The sequence below is a fragment of the Rana temporaria genome, chromosome 1, assembly GCF_905171775.1.
Source record: "Rana temporaria chromosome 1, aRanTem1.1, whole genome shotgun sequence".
NCBI classification, from domain to species: Eukaryota; Metazoa; Chordata; class Amphibia; order Anura; family Ranidae; genus Rana; species Rana temporaria.
Genome location: NC_053489.1, coordinates 98,489,179 through 98,508,718, shown reverse-complemented (window position 1 = coordinate 98,508,718; position 19,540 = coordinate 98,489,179). Strand labels below are relative to the sequence as shown.

The 19,540-nt window shown below is 44.6% G+C and overlaps 1 protein-coding gene across 1 annotated transcript; it reads left to right on the top strand.

Annotated features, from left to right (window-relative positions):
- The first annotated feature begins 262 nt into the window (after positions 1 to 262).
- Positions 263 to 17,538, top strand: LOC120924808 (proteinase-activated receptor 1-like). Its single transcript, XM_040335818.1, has 4 exons — positions 263 to 428; positions 11,056 to 11,101; positions 12,439 to 12,479; positions 16,340 to 17,538. Exons 1-4 carry the CDS (start codon positions 350 to 352, stop codon positions 17,335 to 17,337), a joined length of 1,164 nt encoding a protein of 387 aa, XP_040191752.1. The 5' UTR covers positions 263 to 349; the 3' UTR covers positions 17,338 to 17,538.
- Positions 17,539 to 19,540: the final 2,002 nt, after the last annotated feature.

Sequence of the window (19,540 nt, the reverse complement as noted above, 5' to 3'; positions counted from 1 at the left end):
GTCAGAAGAAAGAAACAAAATACATGAACTGTTATTCCTGTTTGTGCATTTTAAAGCTTGCTGCTGCCCCCTCCAGACTTGCTGCCCTAGGCACTGGCTTACAACCCCCCACAGCCCTGCATAGCGATGAATAGTAGACATGTTTGTTCCATGGTGTAAATATATACATATATTAACATATGGAGTCACACCACTCTGAATATGGTTTTGCATTTCAATTAGTCTGATACTGTAAAGGTAAAGTTTATAGTAGCTGTTTCCGGAACTGAAACTTAGTTCTCCTTGGTAATGATGGTGAAGAGGCACTGAAAGGCTATCCATTGACAAAGCTGAGTTGTCTGTAGAAGAGATGAAAATGTATCTGTTCTTGATTCTTGGTGTGACCAATGCACTCTTTACAGCAAGTGGTAATTCTCTGGAGGATGAAGGTAAGTTGTTTCTGCATGAGTTTTAGCTTTTGTCCCATAACACCATAAAGTCATGGTTGTTTCAGCTTTAGCATTACTAGTAGAGTGTTGCACCCGGTTAGCCATCAATTAATGCAGAAGGGTTGGAGTTTAGGAGATACTCTTTATATATGTGTAAAGCCTGAAGAGGCCATCTAGATTATTCCGAAAGTTAGCCAATGAAGGGTATCTCTTAAACTTCAAACTTTCTACATGTTTTAATCTTGTAAACATTAGACCTTAGTCAATAAATATTATTTGGTTCATATACTGAATACCTAACCAATATTTCATTAACAACTATCACCTTTATTCTAGCGCATGTTTTTGAAATGGCATTAGATGAACACAACAATGAATTAACATTCTTAGGGTTGCTTTTCATGCCTCATTTTTCTTCTAACTCTGGTTTTTGTTTTTTTTTGTTTTTAATTAACTGTACATTGGAGACCGTAGGAGATTGGTTTATGATTTTGTGGGTCCTACAGAGGTTTCACTTAAAGCTGGCAACAAGAGTTACAATATGGATGCAATAGTAACCATGTACTACAGCTTTTCCCAACCTTTCTACAATGGAGGAACCCTTGAAAAAAAATTCAGGTCTCAGGGGACCCCTATAAAAATTATTAAATCTGCAGACATTGGCCACACCACAATGGTGGTCAATGGGTGAGGTGCCCGCTTACACTTGTGACCTGTTTTTAGCAGACAGCTGGCTGAAGCTCGCTGTAGACTAATGTCACAGAGCCAGTTCAGGCCGGGAAAAATCACAATGATATGGTCAGGATCCACCCACACGCCTTGACCGACACTCAGCTCAGCCTCTCAAAAATCCGCTGAGAGCCTGAGTCGGCCACTGTTGCCCCCTCCACAGCCCACAGAGCAGAGAGATGGTAACTGACAGTCATTAGCTCTCTGCTCATGAAGCTCTGAAAACGAAACAATCAGCGGTGTTTGATTGTTCATAAACTGTCCCACTATGTAGCATCTGTACACCATCTGCATCTTCCCTATATATCATCCATACACCCTCCACATCCCCCTATATATCATCCATAAACCCTCCACATCCCCATTATATATCATCTGTACACGCTCCACATACCCCCTATTTATTATACATACACCCTCCACACATCCCCCTATATATCATCCATACACCCTCCACACAACCCCCCCTATATATCATCTATACATTCTCCATATCCCCCTTTACACCATCTATACACGCTCCACATCCCCCTATATATCATCCATAAACCCTCCACACATCCCCCTATATATCATCCATACACCCTCCACACATCCCCCCCTATATATCATCTATACACTCTCCATATCCCCCTTTACACCATCTATACACGCTCCACATCCCCCTATATATCATCCACGCTCCACATTCCCACTATGTATCATCTATACATGCTCCACATCCCCACTATATATCATCTATACACGCTCCACATCCCCACTATGTATCTTCTATACACGTTCCACATCCCCCCTGTATATTATCTGTACATGATACACATCCCCCTATATATCATCTATACACGCTTCTCATCCCCCCGATATGTCATCCATACACCCTTGTGATAGCACCTCACTTGCATCTATCTAGGAGGGCGCTACACAATAAAAGAGAAAAAAAAAGGTCTTGCACACACATGTAAACGGCAACAAACCTGCATTTTTTTTCAAGGCAGGGCCAGTGATGGGGTCAAGGGTGGGGTGGAAGTTGGCCCCATCAGGTAGGCTGTACAGCGCCCCATGATTTCTAACAGCGGCTCTTCAGCCAGGCTTGACACATGTTTGTTTTTTCAATGTAGCTATGCAAAAAAACCATACTTAAACTTCATCTTTAAGGGTTCATTCAGAAGGTGTAAGAGAGCAGTAAGAATTACGATTATAGCTCTCTGATAAGTAGTCCATGATGGGTTGCTTTTCAGAGGGCTTTATAGCGGAAGCTGGCAGATGTTTAGCAGGTGCTACTTTCTTTTGCTTTTTCTTTTCTTTACATTGCAGGGCCACGCAACAACTGTGAGCCAAGGTTTGGGCTCCCAATACAGTTTTGCCCCATTGACCTCAATGGGCGAGTTTGACTGGCAGTGCTGCACGTCAAATTCTGCAGCGTGAGTTAAAAAAAATAAAACATAAAATGGTGCAAGAGAAGTGTATTAAATACATCACATGATCAAACTAAATGGAGACAAGGCAGGAGTCCTTTAACCACTTAAGGACCGGACCAATATGCTGCCTAAAGACCCAAGGTGTTTTTACAGTTCGGGACTGCGTCGCTTTAACAGACAATTGCGCGGTCGTGCGACGTGGCTCCCAAACAAAATTGGCGTCCTTTTTTCCCCATAAATAGAGCTTTCTTTTGGTGGTATTTGATCACATCTGCGGTTTTTAGTTTTTGCGCTATAAACAAAAATAGAGCGACAATTTTGAAAAAAATGCAATATTTTTTACTTTTTGCTATAATAAATATCCCCCAAAAACATATATAAATTTTTTTTTTCCTCAGTTTAGGCCGATACGTATTCTTCTACCTATTTTTGTTAAAAAAAATCGCAATAATCGTTTATCGGTTGGTTTGCGCAAAATTTATAGCGTTTACAAAATAGGGGATAGTTTTATTGCATTTTTATTTTTTTAATTTTTTTTACTACTAATGGCGGCGATCAGCGATTTTTTTCATGACTGCGACATTATGGCGGACACTTCGGACAATTTTGACACATTTTTGGGACCATTGTCATTTTCACAGCAAAAAATGCATTTAAATTGCATTGTTTATTGTGAGAATGACAGTTGCAGTTTGGGAGTTAAACACAGGGGGCGCTGTAACATTTAGGGTTCATCTAGTGTGTGTTTACAACTGTAGGGGGGTGTGGCTGTAGGACTGACATCATCGATCGAGTCTCCCTAATAAAAGGGATCACTTGATCGATGCAGCCGCCACAGTGAAGCACAGGGAAGCCGTGTTTACATTACGGCTCTCCCCGTTCTTCAGCTCCGGGGAGCGATCGCGACGGGGCGGCTATAAACGAATAGCCGCGCCATCGTCCCGATCGCTCCCTGAGGCTTACCGACCGCCGCGTGTACCGGGGGGGGTCCCGATCGGACCCCCGACCCACGTCAAGCAGAGCACGTACAGGTACGTACATGTGCCTGTTCGTGCCATTCTGCTGACGTATATGTACATGAGGAGGTCAGCAAGTGGTTAAAGTTCATGTATGGTACACCATGGGTTAACTCTGTGTTGTTCCAAACACACTTGAGACTGAAGAAATCTCCAAACCAGCAGATGCAAAAGAAGAACACCAGAGGGCGAACTCTGAATGTAGTATTAAGGGTTCGTTGCAATACATCGGCTGGTATTCCGGGGCGGTGGGGCCAAGATCAGCGCAGTGATGTGAACAGGGCGCATAGGAGACAAGGCATTTTTGCCTTGTCCCTGCGGTGGGACTGCACTGGGAATGGGATAGACACCCAACGCAGTCCCGCTATATGTGGTGTGAATATACACTAAAAGCACATTTATTGGTAAGTAAAAAAGACAAATGGCAACTCACATTTATTAAGAAGAAAATTGCTTGTCATATAGCCTCCGCCTGGCATGATCTCCCTCTTAGGGATGGCAATAAAGGATCCAGACCAGGAAGTGGAAAATACCGCCACTGGCCAGGTATGCCTGAGATGTCAGAAGCTTTAGACAGCAAGGGAAACAGTAAAGAACGAAGGCACTTGCCTGGAGGCATAAGGGGGTATAGCTATGCATTTAAAAAATGCCACGGCCATGAAGCAAAGTATCGCAGCCTGCAGCATGTGTAACAGGACTTGGTGCAAACAGTTGCATTTAGTTTTGCTTCCAAACTATACTGCAACATATACAGTATCTCACAAAAGGTGAGTACACCTTTCACATTTTTGTAAATATTATATTATACCTTTTCTTGTGACAACACTGAAGAAATTACACTTTGCTACAATGTAAATTAGTGAGTGTACAGCTTGTATAACAGTGTAAATTTGCTGTCCCCTCAAAATAACTCAACACACAGCCATTAATGTCTAAACCGCTGGCAACAAAAGTGAGTGCACCCCTAAGTGAAAATTTCCAAATTGGGCCCAATTAGCCATTTTCCCTCCCTGGTTTCATGTGACATGTTGGTGTTACAAGGACTCAGGTGTGAATGGAGAGCAGGTGTGTTAAATTTGGTGTTATTGCTCTCACTCTCTCACACTGGTCACTGGAAGTTCAACATGGCACCTCATGGCAAAAAACTCTCTGAGGATCTGAAAAAAAGAACTGTTGCTCTACATAAAGATGGCCTAGGCTATAGGAAGATTGCCAAGACCCCGAACCTGAGCTGAAGCACGGTGGCCAAGACCATACTGCGGTTTAACAGGACAGGTTCGTCCCAGAAGAAAGCCTCTTCTAAAGATGATGCACAAGAAAGCCCACAAACAATTTGTTGAAGACAAGCAGACTAAGGACATGGATTATGGAAATCATGTCCTGTGGTCTGATGACACCAACATAAACATATTTGGTTCAGATGGTGTCAAGCGTTTGTGGCGGCAACCAGGTGAGGAGTACAAAGACAAGTGTGTCTTGCTTACAGTCAAGCATGGTGATGGGAGTGTCATGGTCTGGGGGCTGCAAAAGGGCTATCGGCACTGGGTGCTACAGTTCATTGAGGGAACCATGAATGCCAACATGTACTGTGACATACTGAAGCAGAGCATGATCCCCTCCCTTTGGAGACTGGGCCGTAGGGCAGTATTCCAACATGATAACGACCCAAAAAACACCTCCAAGAGGGTAAAGGTGATGGACTGGCCAAGCATGTCTCCAGACCTAAACCCTATTGAGCATCTGTGGGGCATCCTCAAACAGAAGGTGGAGGAGCTCAAGGTCTCTAACATCCACCAGCTCTGTGATCATCACCATGGAGGAGTGGAAGAAAACTCCAGAGGCAACCTGTGAAGCTCTGGTGAACTCCATCCCCAAGAAGGTTAAGGCAGTGCTGGAAAATAATGGTGGCCAAACAAAATATTGACACTTTGGGCCAGATTCACAAAGCACTTACGCCGGCGTATCTAGGGATGCGCGGCGTAATTGAAAAATGCGCCGTGCGTATCTATGCGCCGTATCCTCAAAATGGGATACGCCTGAAAACCAGCTTTTTCCGTCCGACGTAAAACGATTACATCGGCGCATCTTGGAGCGCAAAATACGCTAGACGCACCATTGTTTTGCTAGTCAAAGATGCAAATGAGGGAGATACGGCGATCCACAAAAGTACGCTTGTGCAGCGCAGGCTACGCCCTGTGCGCATCTGCTGTTTTCCCGGCGGAAAGTTACACTTATAAAAGCAGCCTTAACTTTGCACCAGACGTGTGCAGGTCAGCTAAAGCAACACCGTTAGGGACGAGCTGAGCACACACACTTGCAGGACAACAATCTGTATGCCAACATGCCAGGGGCATCCATGCTCATAGCTATACTAGTGACTTTAGAGGCACGCAGAAGGAGGAGGGAACGGAGGAGGAGGAGGAGGAGGGCACAGGAGAGGATATACCGCACACGCCTAGATGTCTTTGGCATGCCTGCTTCTGAGGTGTATCGCACCTTCAGATTCAGCCCTGAAGCCATCATGGAATTAACCACAACCCTGCAGGATGACATCACCAGCCCAACACACCGCTAACATGCACTGGAGCCACTGGTCATAGCAACACTCCATTTCCTTGCCACTGGCTCTTTTCAGCGCACAAGTGGAGTGGTGGCTGGAATGGCACAATCCTCGATTAGCAGATGTGTGCACCAGGTTGTCCCTGCAATCCTCAGACGCATGGCCAACCAAATCATCAAACCCACCCAGGAGGACCTGCGGATGAAGACAATGACAGATTTAGACAGAATTGCCAGATTCCCACGCACCGTGGGGGCCATTGATTGCACACATGTGGCACTACAGCCCCCCCCGTGAGACAGAGCACATGTACTGTAATCGGAAGCATTGGCATTCCATCAATATACAGGTGATAGCGATGCCCAATACCTCATATGGCATGTCCGTGCCAAACACCCAGGGTCCAGCCATGACAGCTACATATACCGTCAAAGCAACATCCCAAGAGAATTTGAACAGAACGTGTATGGGGACAGCTGGCTGGTTGGTGAGTGACATGGGTGTCAGGCATGACTGTCCCCCCCCATGATGCAGACATCACAAGGGGCACATGCACGACTAACATCCTCCTGTCTTTTCCCTTCCAGGTGACTCTGCATATGCACTTGGACCCCATCTCATGACTCCATTCCGGAACCCCCAAACCCCAGGAGAGGAAAGATACAATGCTGCACACATACGTACCTGTGCAGTGGTGGAACGCACCTTTGGTCTCCTGAAGTCCCGTTTCCGATGCCTGGATAAGTCTGGGGGTACCCTGTTGTATTCCCCAAACTTTGTGTGCCAGATCATCGGTGCATGTTGCATGCTGCACAACTTCACAGTGAGAAGGGGCCTGGAGATTGACATACGTGAGGACTTGATCCCCGAAACCAGACATTCCCCCCCTGACCATCTCTACCCGGTCTACTGAGGGAACAGCAGCCAGGAGACGCCTCGCAGAAGGCATCTTTGCACAGTAAACACACACATTAATCATGGCACAATGAGAATGCATGCATGCACACCACTGTGGTCCCTAGCACACACACCCCACATCCACATCGAATTGGATTAGACCAAAGTACACCACACGGTACTGGGGAGCAGCAATGCCCCGCCAAGGCTCCAATTATGTCACTGTACATTCATACACCATTCACACGGACCTGGGATCACTTCTCCCTGGTCCTGGGGATCCCTACTCCACCACAAATGAGGGTGACACCCCTTTTTCTGCAGGAATGTCACCCCCACATTCATACATCATTCACAAAAATAAAACAAATCATAATCACAGTACAAATCACCAAAAAATAAGAAAAAAATGAAATCAAAAGCACATCCCAAATTAACGTAGGCGTGAGCTACGCCTGGGCCGGCCACGGCCACGGGCCCTCAGGGGAGAATCATGGGGGGGGAGCAGGGGAAGGAGGAGCCTCCCCTGGTGTCTGTCCACCTGTTGGTCTGCCCTCCAAGGCCACGGCTATTCTGTTCAGGCCCACAGTGAGGGCTGCCGTATTGGCCTGGACAGCCTGGGTAAGGGCATTCACCTCCAGGGCCACGCCTGCTGTGGCGGTCTGCAGGTCGCAAAAGCAATTTATGTACGCCAAGGAGTTCGTGCTCACATCATTCACGGAGTCTTTTATGGAGACCAGGCTGTCCTCCATCTGGGCCAAAGTCTGGGTGACCTGACCCAGATGGTGGGTCTGACGGGCCTGGTCCCTCCTAAGATTTGCAGGCAGAAAGTTTGCCACCCCCTGGTCTTCTGGGTGGCCTTCCTGCCTGCAGATGAGGCCTGTTGGGGGAGGAGAGGGAGGGGCTACCCCTGATGGAGGCCTGACTGCTGCCAGCCACAGGGGGAGCCTCATCCAAAAGCTGAAGTATTTCACTGGCAATGTCAACCTGATCCTCCTCAACCTCCCCCCTCATCCTCCTCCCCTCAACCTCCTCATGAGGTGAGTTGTGGCCACTCCCCTGCCCTGAGGACTCCTGCCTTTCTTGGGGCTCTTCAGCAGCCTGATGTCCGGGGGATGGAGCAGACTGGCCAGATGGCCCAGCACTCTCCTGGCCATCTGTGGATGACACAAAACATACACAGGTTGGAGGATCCACACACTTGGCACATATTCCCTCCCCCCCCCACACATGCTACTCACCAGATAGAAAAAAAAATAACTTACCTGTCCTCATGGCCTCATCGGATTCAAAGCCAGGCAGGCCCACCACTTGCTGGCTGTGGAAGCACTGGGCCACTGTCCCCCTCCAGTGCCCCTGGCATGTGCTGTAATCTTGGCCAGCTTATCACGGACCAGGCTCCTCAGATCATTGATCTTCTTTGCGATCCCACTGACGGTCCTCGTCCCCCCCCCGCATTGATCTCATCAGTAATCTCCTGGAGGATCTCCTTCTTCCTGGCCGGGGTGATGTCCCGGCTCTCAGGGCCATGCAAAAATCGCCCATGTCGGGTGATGGCCCTAGCAAGGATTTGCTTCTCCGGAACAGAGAAGTTTAGCTTTCTCCTCTTTGGTGCCATATCACCACCAAACACTCAGCACCAAGCAGACACAAAAATCTGACAGAACAAACAGACACAAAAATCAGACAGCAAAAACCAGACACCAAAATCAAACAGCACAAACAAGACACCAAAATCAAACAGCACAAACAGACAGCTAATACAGACTCCAAAAAACACACAGAAAAAACAGACACAAAAAACACTCAGAAAAAACAAACAGCTAATACAATCTCCTACTCCAATAAATCTTTACTATAACACTACTACACTAACCAACAAACAGCCACAGACAACAGAACAAAAGCACCTTGCTTCAGGAAGGGAAACACATGGATGTACTTTTGCAATGGAAGGGCGTTTGTCTGGGCCTATTTATACACAGGGCGTATCTCACTAAGTACGCCGGGCCTAGTTCCTATATCACTGATTGCGCCGGGCCGAGTTCTGAGCATGCCCAGTGAGGTGCATAATCATGCACGCATGCGCATTACGGCCGGCCCTTCATTTGCATGGGGTCACGGCTCATTTCAATGGAGCATGCCCACTTCCTTCCCATTTTCAATTACCCCGCCTTACGCCTCGGAATTTACGTCACGCTGGGGCAAATTTGGGCGCAAATACCCTGTGGATACGGCACTTGCGTCATGAAATTGAACCGGCGTAACGTAACAGAGATGCGCTACGCCGATCTAAATATGCGCCGCTCTACGTGAATCTGGCCCTATGGGCCTAATTTGAAAATTTTCACTTAGGGATGTACTCACTTTTGTTGCCAGCAGTTTAGACATTAATGGCTGTGTGTTGAGTTATTTTGAGTGGACGGCAAATTTACACTCTTATACACTCTTATACAAGCTGTACACTCACTACTTTACATTGTAGCAAAGTGTCATTTTTTCAGTGTTGTCACATGAAAAGATATACAGTAATATAATATTAAAATGTGAGGGGTGTACTCACTTTTGTAAGATACTGTAGATTTGAACCAGTTCAATAATGAATGATTCGATTTCTACTTGTATTTTCAAGCAGCAAAATAAACACTTTTGCCAAATAGTGTGAATAAGTCCTTAACATTTATGGATGGTCTTTGAAAAAATAACAACATTTTACTTTTTGCTTGAATATAATGCCGCGTACACACCGTCATTTTTCGGCATGAAAAAAAACAAAGTTTTTAAAAACGTCATTTAAAATGATCGTGTGTGGGCATTCACATAGTTTTTCAGCTTCTGAAAAACGACAACAAATTTTTTCGAACATGCTGCATTTTTTAACGTCAAAAAAACTAAGTTTTTGTTATGCCGCGTACACACGATCATTTTTCGGCTTGAAAAAAAGTTGTTTTTTAAAAAATTCATTTAAAATGATCGTGTGTGGGCTTCACATAATTTTTCGGGTTCTGAAAAACTACAATTTTTTTTATAACATGCTGCATTTTTTAATGACGTTTTAAATGTTGTAGTTTTTCGGGGTTGTAAAAAATTATCGTGTGTGTGCTAAAACGACGTTAAAAACCCGCACATGCTCAGAAGCAAGTTATGAGACGGGAGCGCTCGTTCTGGTAAAACTACCATTCGTAATGGAGTAAGCACATTCATCACGCTGTAACAGACAGAAAAGCGTGAATCGTCTTTTACTAACAGGAATTCAGATAAAGCAGCCCAAAGTGTGGCGTCATCCGCATGGAACTTCCCCTTTTTAGTGCCGTCGTACTTGTTGCACGTCACCGCGCTTTGCTAGAGCATTTTTTAAAAACGACCGTGTGTGGACAACGTCGTTTTAATGATGAAGTTGGAAAAACTTTGTTTTTTCTACATGCCGAAAAACATCGGGTTTTTTTCATGCCGAAAAAAGGATTATGTGTACGCGGCATAAGTGTGAATATGCAGTGCAAAAACTTGTATTTGACACTAAGGGCCCTTTCAGACGTGCGGACCGTATGTCCGCTTTTACATCCATCCGTTTGCAGATGAAAAAGGGACATACATTGGTCCCTATGTGATTGCGGGGGTCAGCGGATAAACATCCGCTGACACCTGTAATCACCCGCCTCCGCAAAGATCCGATTTTGCAGATGGAAGAAAACCCTATTTTTTCTTCCGTCTGCGGATCGGATCGGATGAACACAGACATACGGTCCGTGTTCATCTGATCCCCCATAGGGGAGAGCGGAGAAAAGACAGGGCGGTCCCTGCACAGTGTGCGGGGACCGCCCTGTCAGCCGCCGGCTCAGCAGGGATAACCTAACATGAGATCTAATGCTTACCTAGTCTATCCTAAAATAAGAAAAATAAGTTTGGGCTACAGTTACACTTGAAAACTGATTAGAAATTTATACTGAATAATGGCTACTTGTGTTTGGACTTGAACTTTAATTGAAATTATTATTGTATTATTTAAGGTTTGATTGAAGTTGAGAAAAGTTTAAACGAAAGCCTGCATAACAAGTAAGACATTTCATTCAATTTTTCAAAAGATCATTTAATAAGACTGCAAATTCTTTACTGTGAAAAATTCTGCAATTTTGCTTGGTTTGTTTTTCCTGCTTCATATTTACTGGCCCCTTCCCTTCTCTCCATCCTGAAGACCCCCTGTGTGCCCGCAGCTGCTGCCGGCGGGGGAGGAGAGGAAGGGTACACATGGGGGGAGCAAGCAGTGAGCAAAATCCAATAGTGATCCGTGCAGCAGGGGGCGGGGATAACTGGAACCAATCTTTTGTTGCTCACCCTGCAGCAGGTGAAAGTCAGCAAGTGAAAGGAGGCTGCCAGAAGGAAAGGAGCCTAGGAGAGTTAGCAAAATATCCTGTGTTCATGAGGCCTAAAGACGAATTGCTCCACAGTGCCTGCAGCTGCGGAAGTCAAATGCCCCAGCAACTTCACCTAGGTACCACTGGCATAAGATACAGGCAGTCCCCGGTTTATGAACAAGATAGATTCTGTAGGTTTGTTCTTAAGTTAAATTCGAAACAAGTACATTTTTTAAGTGTAACTCAAGCCAAAAATTTTTTTTTTAAGTTTTGGATAGGATAGGGAAGGGATAACTGGCTATACAGTGATGTGGAATTGCTGATAGGTCTGCCAGACAGTAGGTGGTAGCATGCAATGAGCAGCAAGATGGCCCTAAATAGCTTCCTTTACCTTAGTGCAGTCCTCCTTCACTTACCTCAGCCTTCGATTTTGCTTTTACATGTCCTTATTTCTTCTGAGAAATCCTCACTTCCTGTTCTTCGGTCTGTAACTCCACACAGTAATGCAAGGCTTTCTCCCTGGTGTGGAGAAAGCCTCTTGAGGGGGGAGGGGGTGAGCAGGAGGGTAGAGATAGAGAAAAGAGCTGTGTGTTAGTGGGCGTCCTGACCCTCCTGCTCGCCCCCTCAAGAGGCTAAACCAGAGAGAAAGTGTCGCATTACTGTGTGTAGTTACAGACAGAAAAACAGGAAGTGAGGATTTAAAGAAGAAATAAGGATATTTAAAAGCAAAATGGAAGGATGAGGTAAGTGAAGGAGGACTGTACTAAGGTAAAGGAAGCTATTTAGGGAAAAAAATGTTACCTTTACAACCCCTTTAAGTACACGTCTGTAAGTCGGACGTTTGTAATTCGGGGACTGCCTGTGATTATATTTTTTTCCCTTAATGTTTTTTTAATGTGCCGTTTTTAACATTACGGGTTCTGAATAATAATTTTTTGATCTGCTTTATGAAAATGTAAAAACTTCAATGTTCATAGCCTTGCTATAGTCACTATCATTAACTTTACCTCAGTAACTTTCTCTGTGTTTTGTTCATAGTGATGCCAAGTCACGAGTCAAGCGAATCCTAGGAATGCCTGGTAAGCATGTGTCGGAATGTTTTTTAAATAACCTAAATAAAGTGCTACCATTATTTCACATTTTCAGTAGCAATATTCTACTGATTACTCTGTAAGTCCATGCTTTTAAAGGCAATATGGGAGTGCTTAAAATGTCTATCACCAAGCAAAAAGCCAATTCCACCGACGTTTTCCATTAAAGTGTTGGATAGAGTATGTAAAGGTTAGAACTTCGATCAGGTTGAAATGTGGTCTGTGTACCCATTGGGGACATGCTTTATGTAATATTTTAAATGTTATTGCTCCAAAATAAGATACAATATACAGTATATAACTCATAGATACTGAACCCATCACAAAAAAAATAAAACAATAAACAGGAAATGTGAAGGTATGTAAGTTACCATAGCAAAGACAGCAAACAGTACTAATATAGCAAATACTGTATGTACTTAAAAATGTGTGCAATGCTAATTTAGTTTCGCTGTCAGTGTTTCTGGACCTTTTTTCAGTCAAGACACCCTTAAAAATTACACAATCTCAAGGCACCCTTTAAAATTATGGACAGTCTCAAGGCACCCCATTCTAAAATGTAAAAAAAAAAACTATTCTAATAGTTTTATATAATGCAGCAACATCCACATGTAGAGCACCCAACATTAGAGGTGATTTATTCTTCCAAAACAAATACACCTTTGCACACTGGAACTGACTAGTACAGTAAAACCTTGGTTTGAGAGCGTTTGGCAAGACAAGCAAACATTTTTAACCTCTTTACCACCGCGCTATAGACAAAACACTTCTACAGCACAGTGGAGTTGTTCTGGGAGAACGTCCCTGGGACGTTCTCCCAAAATCCTCCTCTCGCGCGCCCCCTGGGGCGCGCTCCCGGAATCATCTGTGAGCGCCGGGTCTAGAAGACCCGGCGCATCACAGATCGCGGTAAATTGTCGCTGATAGCGGCCATTTACCACGTGATCGCTCCGTCAAATGACGGAGCGATCACTTGTAAACAAACCGGCGTCATGTGATGACGCCGGTTCCTCCCTCTCCTCTCTGTACCGATCGGTACAGTGTGAGAGGAGAGAGGGGAGAGCGGGTGGCAGCAGCAGCTGCTGTGGCTGGATCTGTGACAAATGCAGTCACAGATCCAGCCATCCATCCCTCCCTGTGCAATACTCTGCAATACCAGCAATACTCTGCAATAACCCCCCCATACTCTGCAATAACCCCCCATACTCTGCATTAACCCCCCAATACTCTGCAATACCCCCAATACTCCGCAATACCTGCTAATATGACAGAAACAATTTATTTTTTTTATTTTTTTTACAGAATTTTCAGTGTTTTTTCTTTTATAGCGCAAAAAATAAAAAACCCAGAGGTGATCAAATACCACCAAAAGAAAGCTCTATTTGTGGGAAATAAAGGACACAAATTTCAGATGGTCACAATGTTGTATGACTGAGTAATTGTCATTCAAATTGTGAGAGCACCGAAAACTGAAAATGTATCTGATTAGGAAGGGGGTTTAAGTGCCCAGTGGTCAAGTAGTTAATAAATTGTGACTTGATATACAAGTAACGTCATGTCACAACTGAGTATAAAAAAGAAGAGAGGCGCCTCTAAGTGTAGCAATATGGTTACATTTAATGAAGGGACAACATTTAGCAACATATTTCTACACTTAGGGGCGCCTCTCTTCTCTTTTAAACGTTATAGCTCCTTCTGGATGTTGCCTAATAAAGGCTTCCATTTGTGGATGGCCATTTTATGGTTACACAACCTATCACATTGCTATAATCTTTTTATATGGACTATAAACCGAAGGACCTATGAATAAATGGTTGTGGAACAAATCATTTGAGTTTCCATTATTCCTTATGGGGAAATTGTTTTGGATTACAAGCATGTTTCTGGAACGAATTATGGTCGCAATCCAAGGTTTTACTGTACTCATTTGAAAACGTAACATTTTAGCAAAAATTATTATGTATCTTGCATTATATTGTATATGTTATCTTCAGTCTTTGCCGCAATACAACAAATATACTTGGGAAATAAATGGGAATGAGGCACACTGGCCCACCAAAAATATTAACAGCAACAGGAAACCTATAGTTCCCCATGTGAACTGGTCAACCCCTTAAAGCGGAGGTCCACCCACCCCTGCAAAAACTAAAAGCCAGCAGCTACATACTGTAGCTGCTGACTTTTAATAATAGGACATTTACTTGTCCTGGAGTCCATCAGCTGTTGGGTGCTGCCACCGAAATTGCCAGTAAGGGTGAAGTAGTGAAGCATTACGGCTATACACCGGGTCCCTACTGCGCATGCATGAGGCATCGCTGCGCTCTCCTACTGGTGGCAGGGGAAGGTGGAGGGAGCCAAGCTGCTGACGTAATGTGCCATGGCACGGAAGTGGGGACAGGATACCGGTAAAAGACAGCATATTATCAAAAAACTGGAACATGCTTTTAACTACGGGGGTTGCTAAAGCCTAGTTGAAGCAGGACCCCAGATCTCCAGCCAAGTGCCCTAGATCCCTAAGTGTATGTGTCTAGGTGTGATCTGTCATTCTTCATAATGGACAAACAGACACCCTTGTATGCTGTTTAACCTCCAGTGTTGGCCTTAAGTGATATTAGAAGTTTTCTATCTGATAATACATGCCAGTTGGTCTTTACTTACAGGCATGCAATCAGGGGCGGCCTTAGGTGTTCAGGCGCCCTGTGCGAGCTAATCCTGTGGCGCCCCCCCCCCATCTTCACCCCTCGCCCCCTGGTCACCTAAACATACACAAAGAGGTCCTTTATATCCTCCTCCCCTTCTGTGTGTAGGCTGGCTATAAAAAGTAAATACTTTTTCTTTTTATCTGAAAAAGTAGATGCATGCAGGGCCAGGGGCTCAGTGTGACTTACCTTTCGGTGGACGGTGCGACTTTGCATTTAAAAATGGCGCCGCCTGGCGCTTAGAGGCCACTGCGCATGCGCTCTCTGCCCGAGAATAGCCAAGCGTTTTCAGGCTTTTCTGAGCAGCGGCGGCGCATGCGCAGTGTGCCTGTCGGGGCCGGCAGCAGCCATTTTTTTTCAGGTGCCGCAGCTGATACGTTGCTCTTCACCCAGTCCCAGGGCAGGGGTACCTGGCAGCGGCTGCTGCTGTGACTCGTAGGAGTCGGACTCCTGTGATGATCATGTGGGTAACTGACTGCGACTCACATTCTGCGAGCTGTGATGACCGCACGGCGCCCCTGTTGCCCATGGCGCCCTGTGCGGCCGCACAGCTCGTACACCCCAAAGGCCGGCCCTGCATGCAATACACAATGTACAGTACTACTGGACAATGATGGGACAGCAAAGAGAGAATGGACAGAAAGAGAGAATAGATAGGAAGAAGCAGAGATGGTTTGAGGCAGAACATAGCACTCAGCAAGGGTTTTGTGTAATAGGCAAAAGAAGCCAACCCATCTAAGTACTGTTATGACCCACCCCATCAGACACCAATTGCCTACAAGTGCATTCTCCCCTGTGAAATGACAAGCAAGTACGCACATTTGTCCATTCATGCTTTCTGCTTGGTTTACTGCAGGAACAGGACGGTTGTAGATGGGACCCCTGGATACCCATAGATTCTAATGTCCAGCCTAGGTTACCTTGTGTGCAGTGCAGTTCTCAAGCAAAGACCCTTTGGTACCTTGGGTCAGTAACAGCACCCTTATGTACCTTAGGTCTTTAAGGGCCTTAGTAATGCCTCAGATATCAGCAAGGAATACTTTTTTTCTTTTTTGGGCTTCTTCCTCTACTTTATATATATTCTTCGGTGTTGCTAGTGTTTAATATCCCATGCCAGCTTTTAATTGTTATTTTTGTTATCGTTTTCAGAAACAGAAATTATCAAAAACGATGGCACCAAACTGTTTGTTAGTTTTCAGAACAATCCATACAAAAGAGTTCCAAAGGACGTCAAAAAACTTCTCCACAGCGAATGGTTGAGCAAGTTTGTGCCAGGGGTGTACACGGCTGTGTTCTGTTTGTCCCTCCCTTTGAATATTGCAGTCCTTTTGATATTCCTGATTAAAATCAAAATTAAAAAGCCGGCAGTGGTGTACATGCTAAATCTGACAATTGCTGATTTGCTATTTGTTTGTATGATGCCTTTTAACATAATGTATCGATTTTCCGGTAATAACTGGCGGGCTGGAGATGTGATGTGCCATATCGTCATTGCAGGATTTTATTTCAACATGTATTGCTCTATCCTGCTTATTACAAGTATGAGCGTGGATAAGTTCTTAGCTGTCATTTACCCAATACAGTCCCTTGCCTGGCGTACTTTGACTAGGGCATGGATAGTATGTGTCTTTATCTGGATGGTATCCATAGCCAGCACTATGCCACTTCTTATAACTCAGCAGATCTTCTACATTAATAACTTGGAAATCTCCACTTGCCATGATGTGCAAGATCACAAGATAGTGGGCAACTTCTATCTGTACTATTTCAGCTCTTTTACGGCACTTTTCTTTTTCTTACCTCTTATCGTCACAGTTTTTTGTTATGCTGCAACCATCAAGAGATTAAGTTCTTCAGAAATGGGTAACACAGATAGGAAAAAACAAGCTGTTGTTTTAGCCATGATTGTGCTTAGTATTTTTGTCATCTGTTTTGGGCCGGCAAATCTCATTTTTTTTGTTCATAATATCCTTGTTGGTAGTACATCTACTTCTAACCTGTATTTGGCTTACTTAGTATGTACCGCCATTAGCAGCATCAGTACCACGCTTAATCCTCTCTTGTATTTCGTTGCGTCACCAAAGTTGCAGAGTATTCTGCTTTGCAAAAAAGATACTGAAGAACAGCAACCAAGTGCAAAGGCATAAAAAGGGACATCATTTTGTTTTGCTGTTGTAGGCTAGTCATCCATTGGTCTTTGAGGGCTGCTGATCTTTGAGTCTTTCCAAAGGAATTCTCGAATTTGCCACCCTGTTGCAGTCAAAGCTAATCAAAGCATTCTTAACCACTTAAGCCCCGGACCACTTGGCTGGCCAAAGACCAGGCCACTTTTTGCGATTCGGCACTGCGTCGCTTTAACTGACAATTGCGTGGTCGTGCGACGTGGCTCCCAAACAAAATTGACGTCCTTTTTTTCCCACAAATAGAGATTTCTTTTGGTGGTATTTGATCCCCTCTGTGGCTTTTATTTTTTGCACTATAAACAAAAATAGAGCAACAATTTAGAAAAAAAACAATATTTTAATTTTTTTTCTATAATAAATATCCCCAAAAAATATATATAAAACTTTTTTTTCCCTCAGTTTAGGTCGATATGTAATTTTCTACATATTTTTGGTTTGCACAAAAGTTGTGTAGGTAGATTCAGAAAGAGTTAGGCCGGCTTATCAGTAGATAGGCCGACCTAACTCAGAATCTACGCCGACTTATGTTTAAGTGTATTCTCAATCAGAGATACACTTAAACATACCTAAGATACGACGGCTTGCGCCGTCCTATCTTAGGTTGCAATATTTCGGATGGCCGCTAGGTGGCGCTTGCATTGCGGTCGGCGTAGAATATGTAAATTAGTAGATACGCCGATTCACGAACGTACGCCCAGCCGACGCAGTACTTTTACGCTGTTTACGTAAGAGATAGGCAGCGTAAAGTTAGAGCTAGGCCCTAGTTGGAAAAGTAATGTTAAGTATGGCCGCCGTTCCCGCGTCGAAATTCGAATTTTTTAGGTTGTTTGCGTAAGTCGTCCGTGAATCTGGATTTACGTCGTTTACATCCACGCCGAAATCAATAGGCCCGTGCGGCGTACTTAGCCGCAATGCACACTGGGAAATGTAGGCGCCCGACACATGCGCAGTTAATAAAAAACTTCAAGAACATAAGGTCAAGCCCCATTAACATAAAACACGCCCCCCTTACACACATTTGAATTAGGCGCGCTTACGCCCGCCCGCTTTAGGCTACGCCGCCGTAACTTAGCAGGCAAGTACATTGTGAATCATGTACTTGCCTCGCTAACTTACGGCGGCGTAGCCTAAATGCCTTAAGCTACGTTGCCGCAAAGTTGCGGCAATGTATGTGAATCTAGGCAGTAGTGTCTACAAAATAGGGAAAAGTTTTATGGCATTTTTATTATTATTATTTTTTTACTAGTAATGGCGGCGATCTGCGATTTTTATCACGACTGCGACTTTATGGCGGACACATCGGACACTTTTGACACTATTTTAGGACCATTGTCATTTTTACAGCGATCCATGCTATAAAAATGCACTGATTACTGTAAAAATTACACTGGCAGTGAAGGGGTTTACCAAGAGGGGCGCTGAAGGGGTTAAGTGTGTCCTAGGGAGTGCTTCTAACTGTAGGGGGGATGGGCTGTGTGTGACACGATACTGATCACCGCTCCCGATTACAGGGAGCTGTGATCAGTGTCCTTTCACTAAGAAGAATGGGGAAATGCTTGTTTACATCAGCATTTTCCCATTCTTCCTCACCTGAGATGATCGCGGGTATTCCCGCGGACAACGAGTCCGTGGCACTAGCGGTCGGACTCACAGAGCTTGCGGTGGGCGTGCGCCCACAATGCCGCTCTTAAAGGGCCAACGTATATATACGTTGATCTGCCCAGCCGAGCCATTCTGCCGATGTATATCAGCGTGACACGGTCCTTAAGCGGTTAAAGGTTAAGTTCACCTTTTCTGGCAGAATTTCACTTTTCATAATAAATAGAAGCATGTAATTTCTGCCCAAGCCATCTCAATGTTCTTATCTCCCACTTACCTAGTCCATGACAAATGCGTGCATTTTGCCAAGCTTATTTAACATTTTTGCAAACAAAAAAATGTGTGTTTGTGCCTGCGTTTGGAGTCCAATTAACAACTAATAGGTGTACTGTATAAAGGAGGCCATACACTATACAATCTGATTGTACAATCTCGATAGATTTGTCAAAACTATATAATAGGAGGACACACCTTTCTATACAATCACTCTGTATCCAATCAGGCAGGCCCTTGCTCTACATAGATGATGGTAGATCTAAAGGAGATTATACAATCAGACTGCATAGTG

Excerpts from the sequence above, each read along its gene's own strand:
- LOC120924808 (XM_040335818.1), top strand. The coding sequence starts at position 350 with ATGAAAATGTATCTGTTCTTGATTCTTGGTGTGACCAATGCACTCTTT. Across the intron at positions 11,102-12,438 it reads AACGAAAGCCTGCATAACAA|TGATGCCAAGTCACGAGTCA; the intron begins GTAAGACATTTC and ends TTTTGTTCATAG. Across the intron at positions 12,480-16,339 it reads GCGAATCCTAGGAATGCCTG|AAACAGAAATTATCAAAAAC; the intron begins GTAAGCATGTGT and ends TATCGTTTTCAG.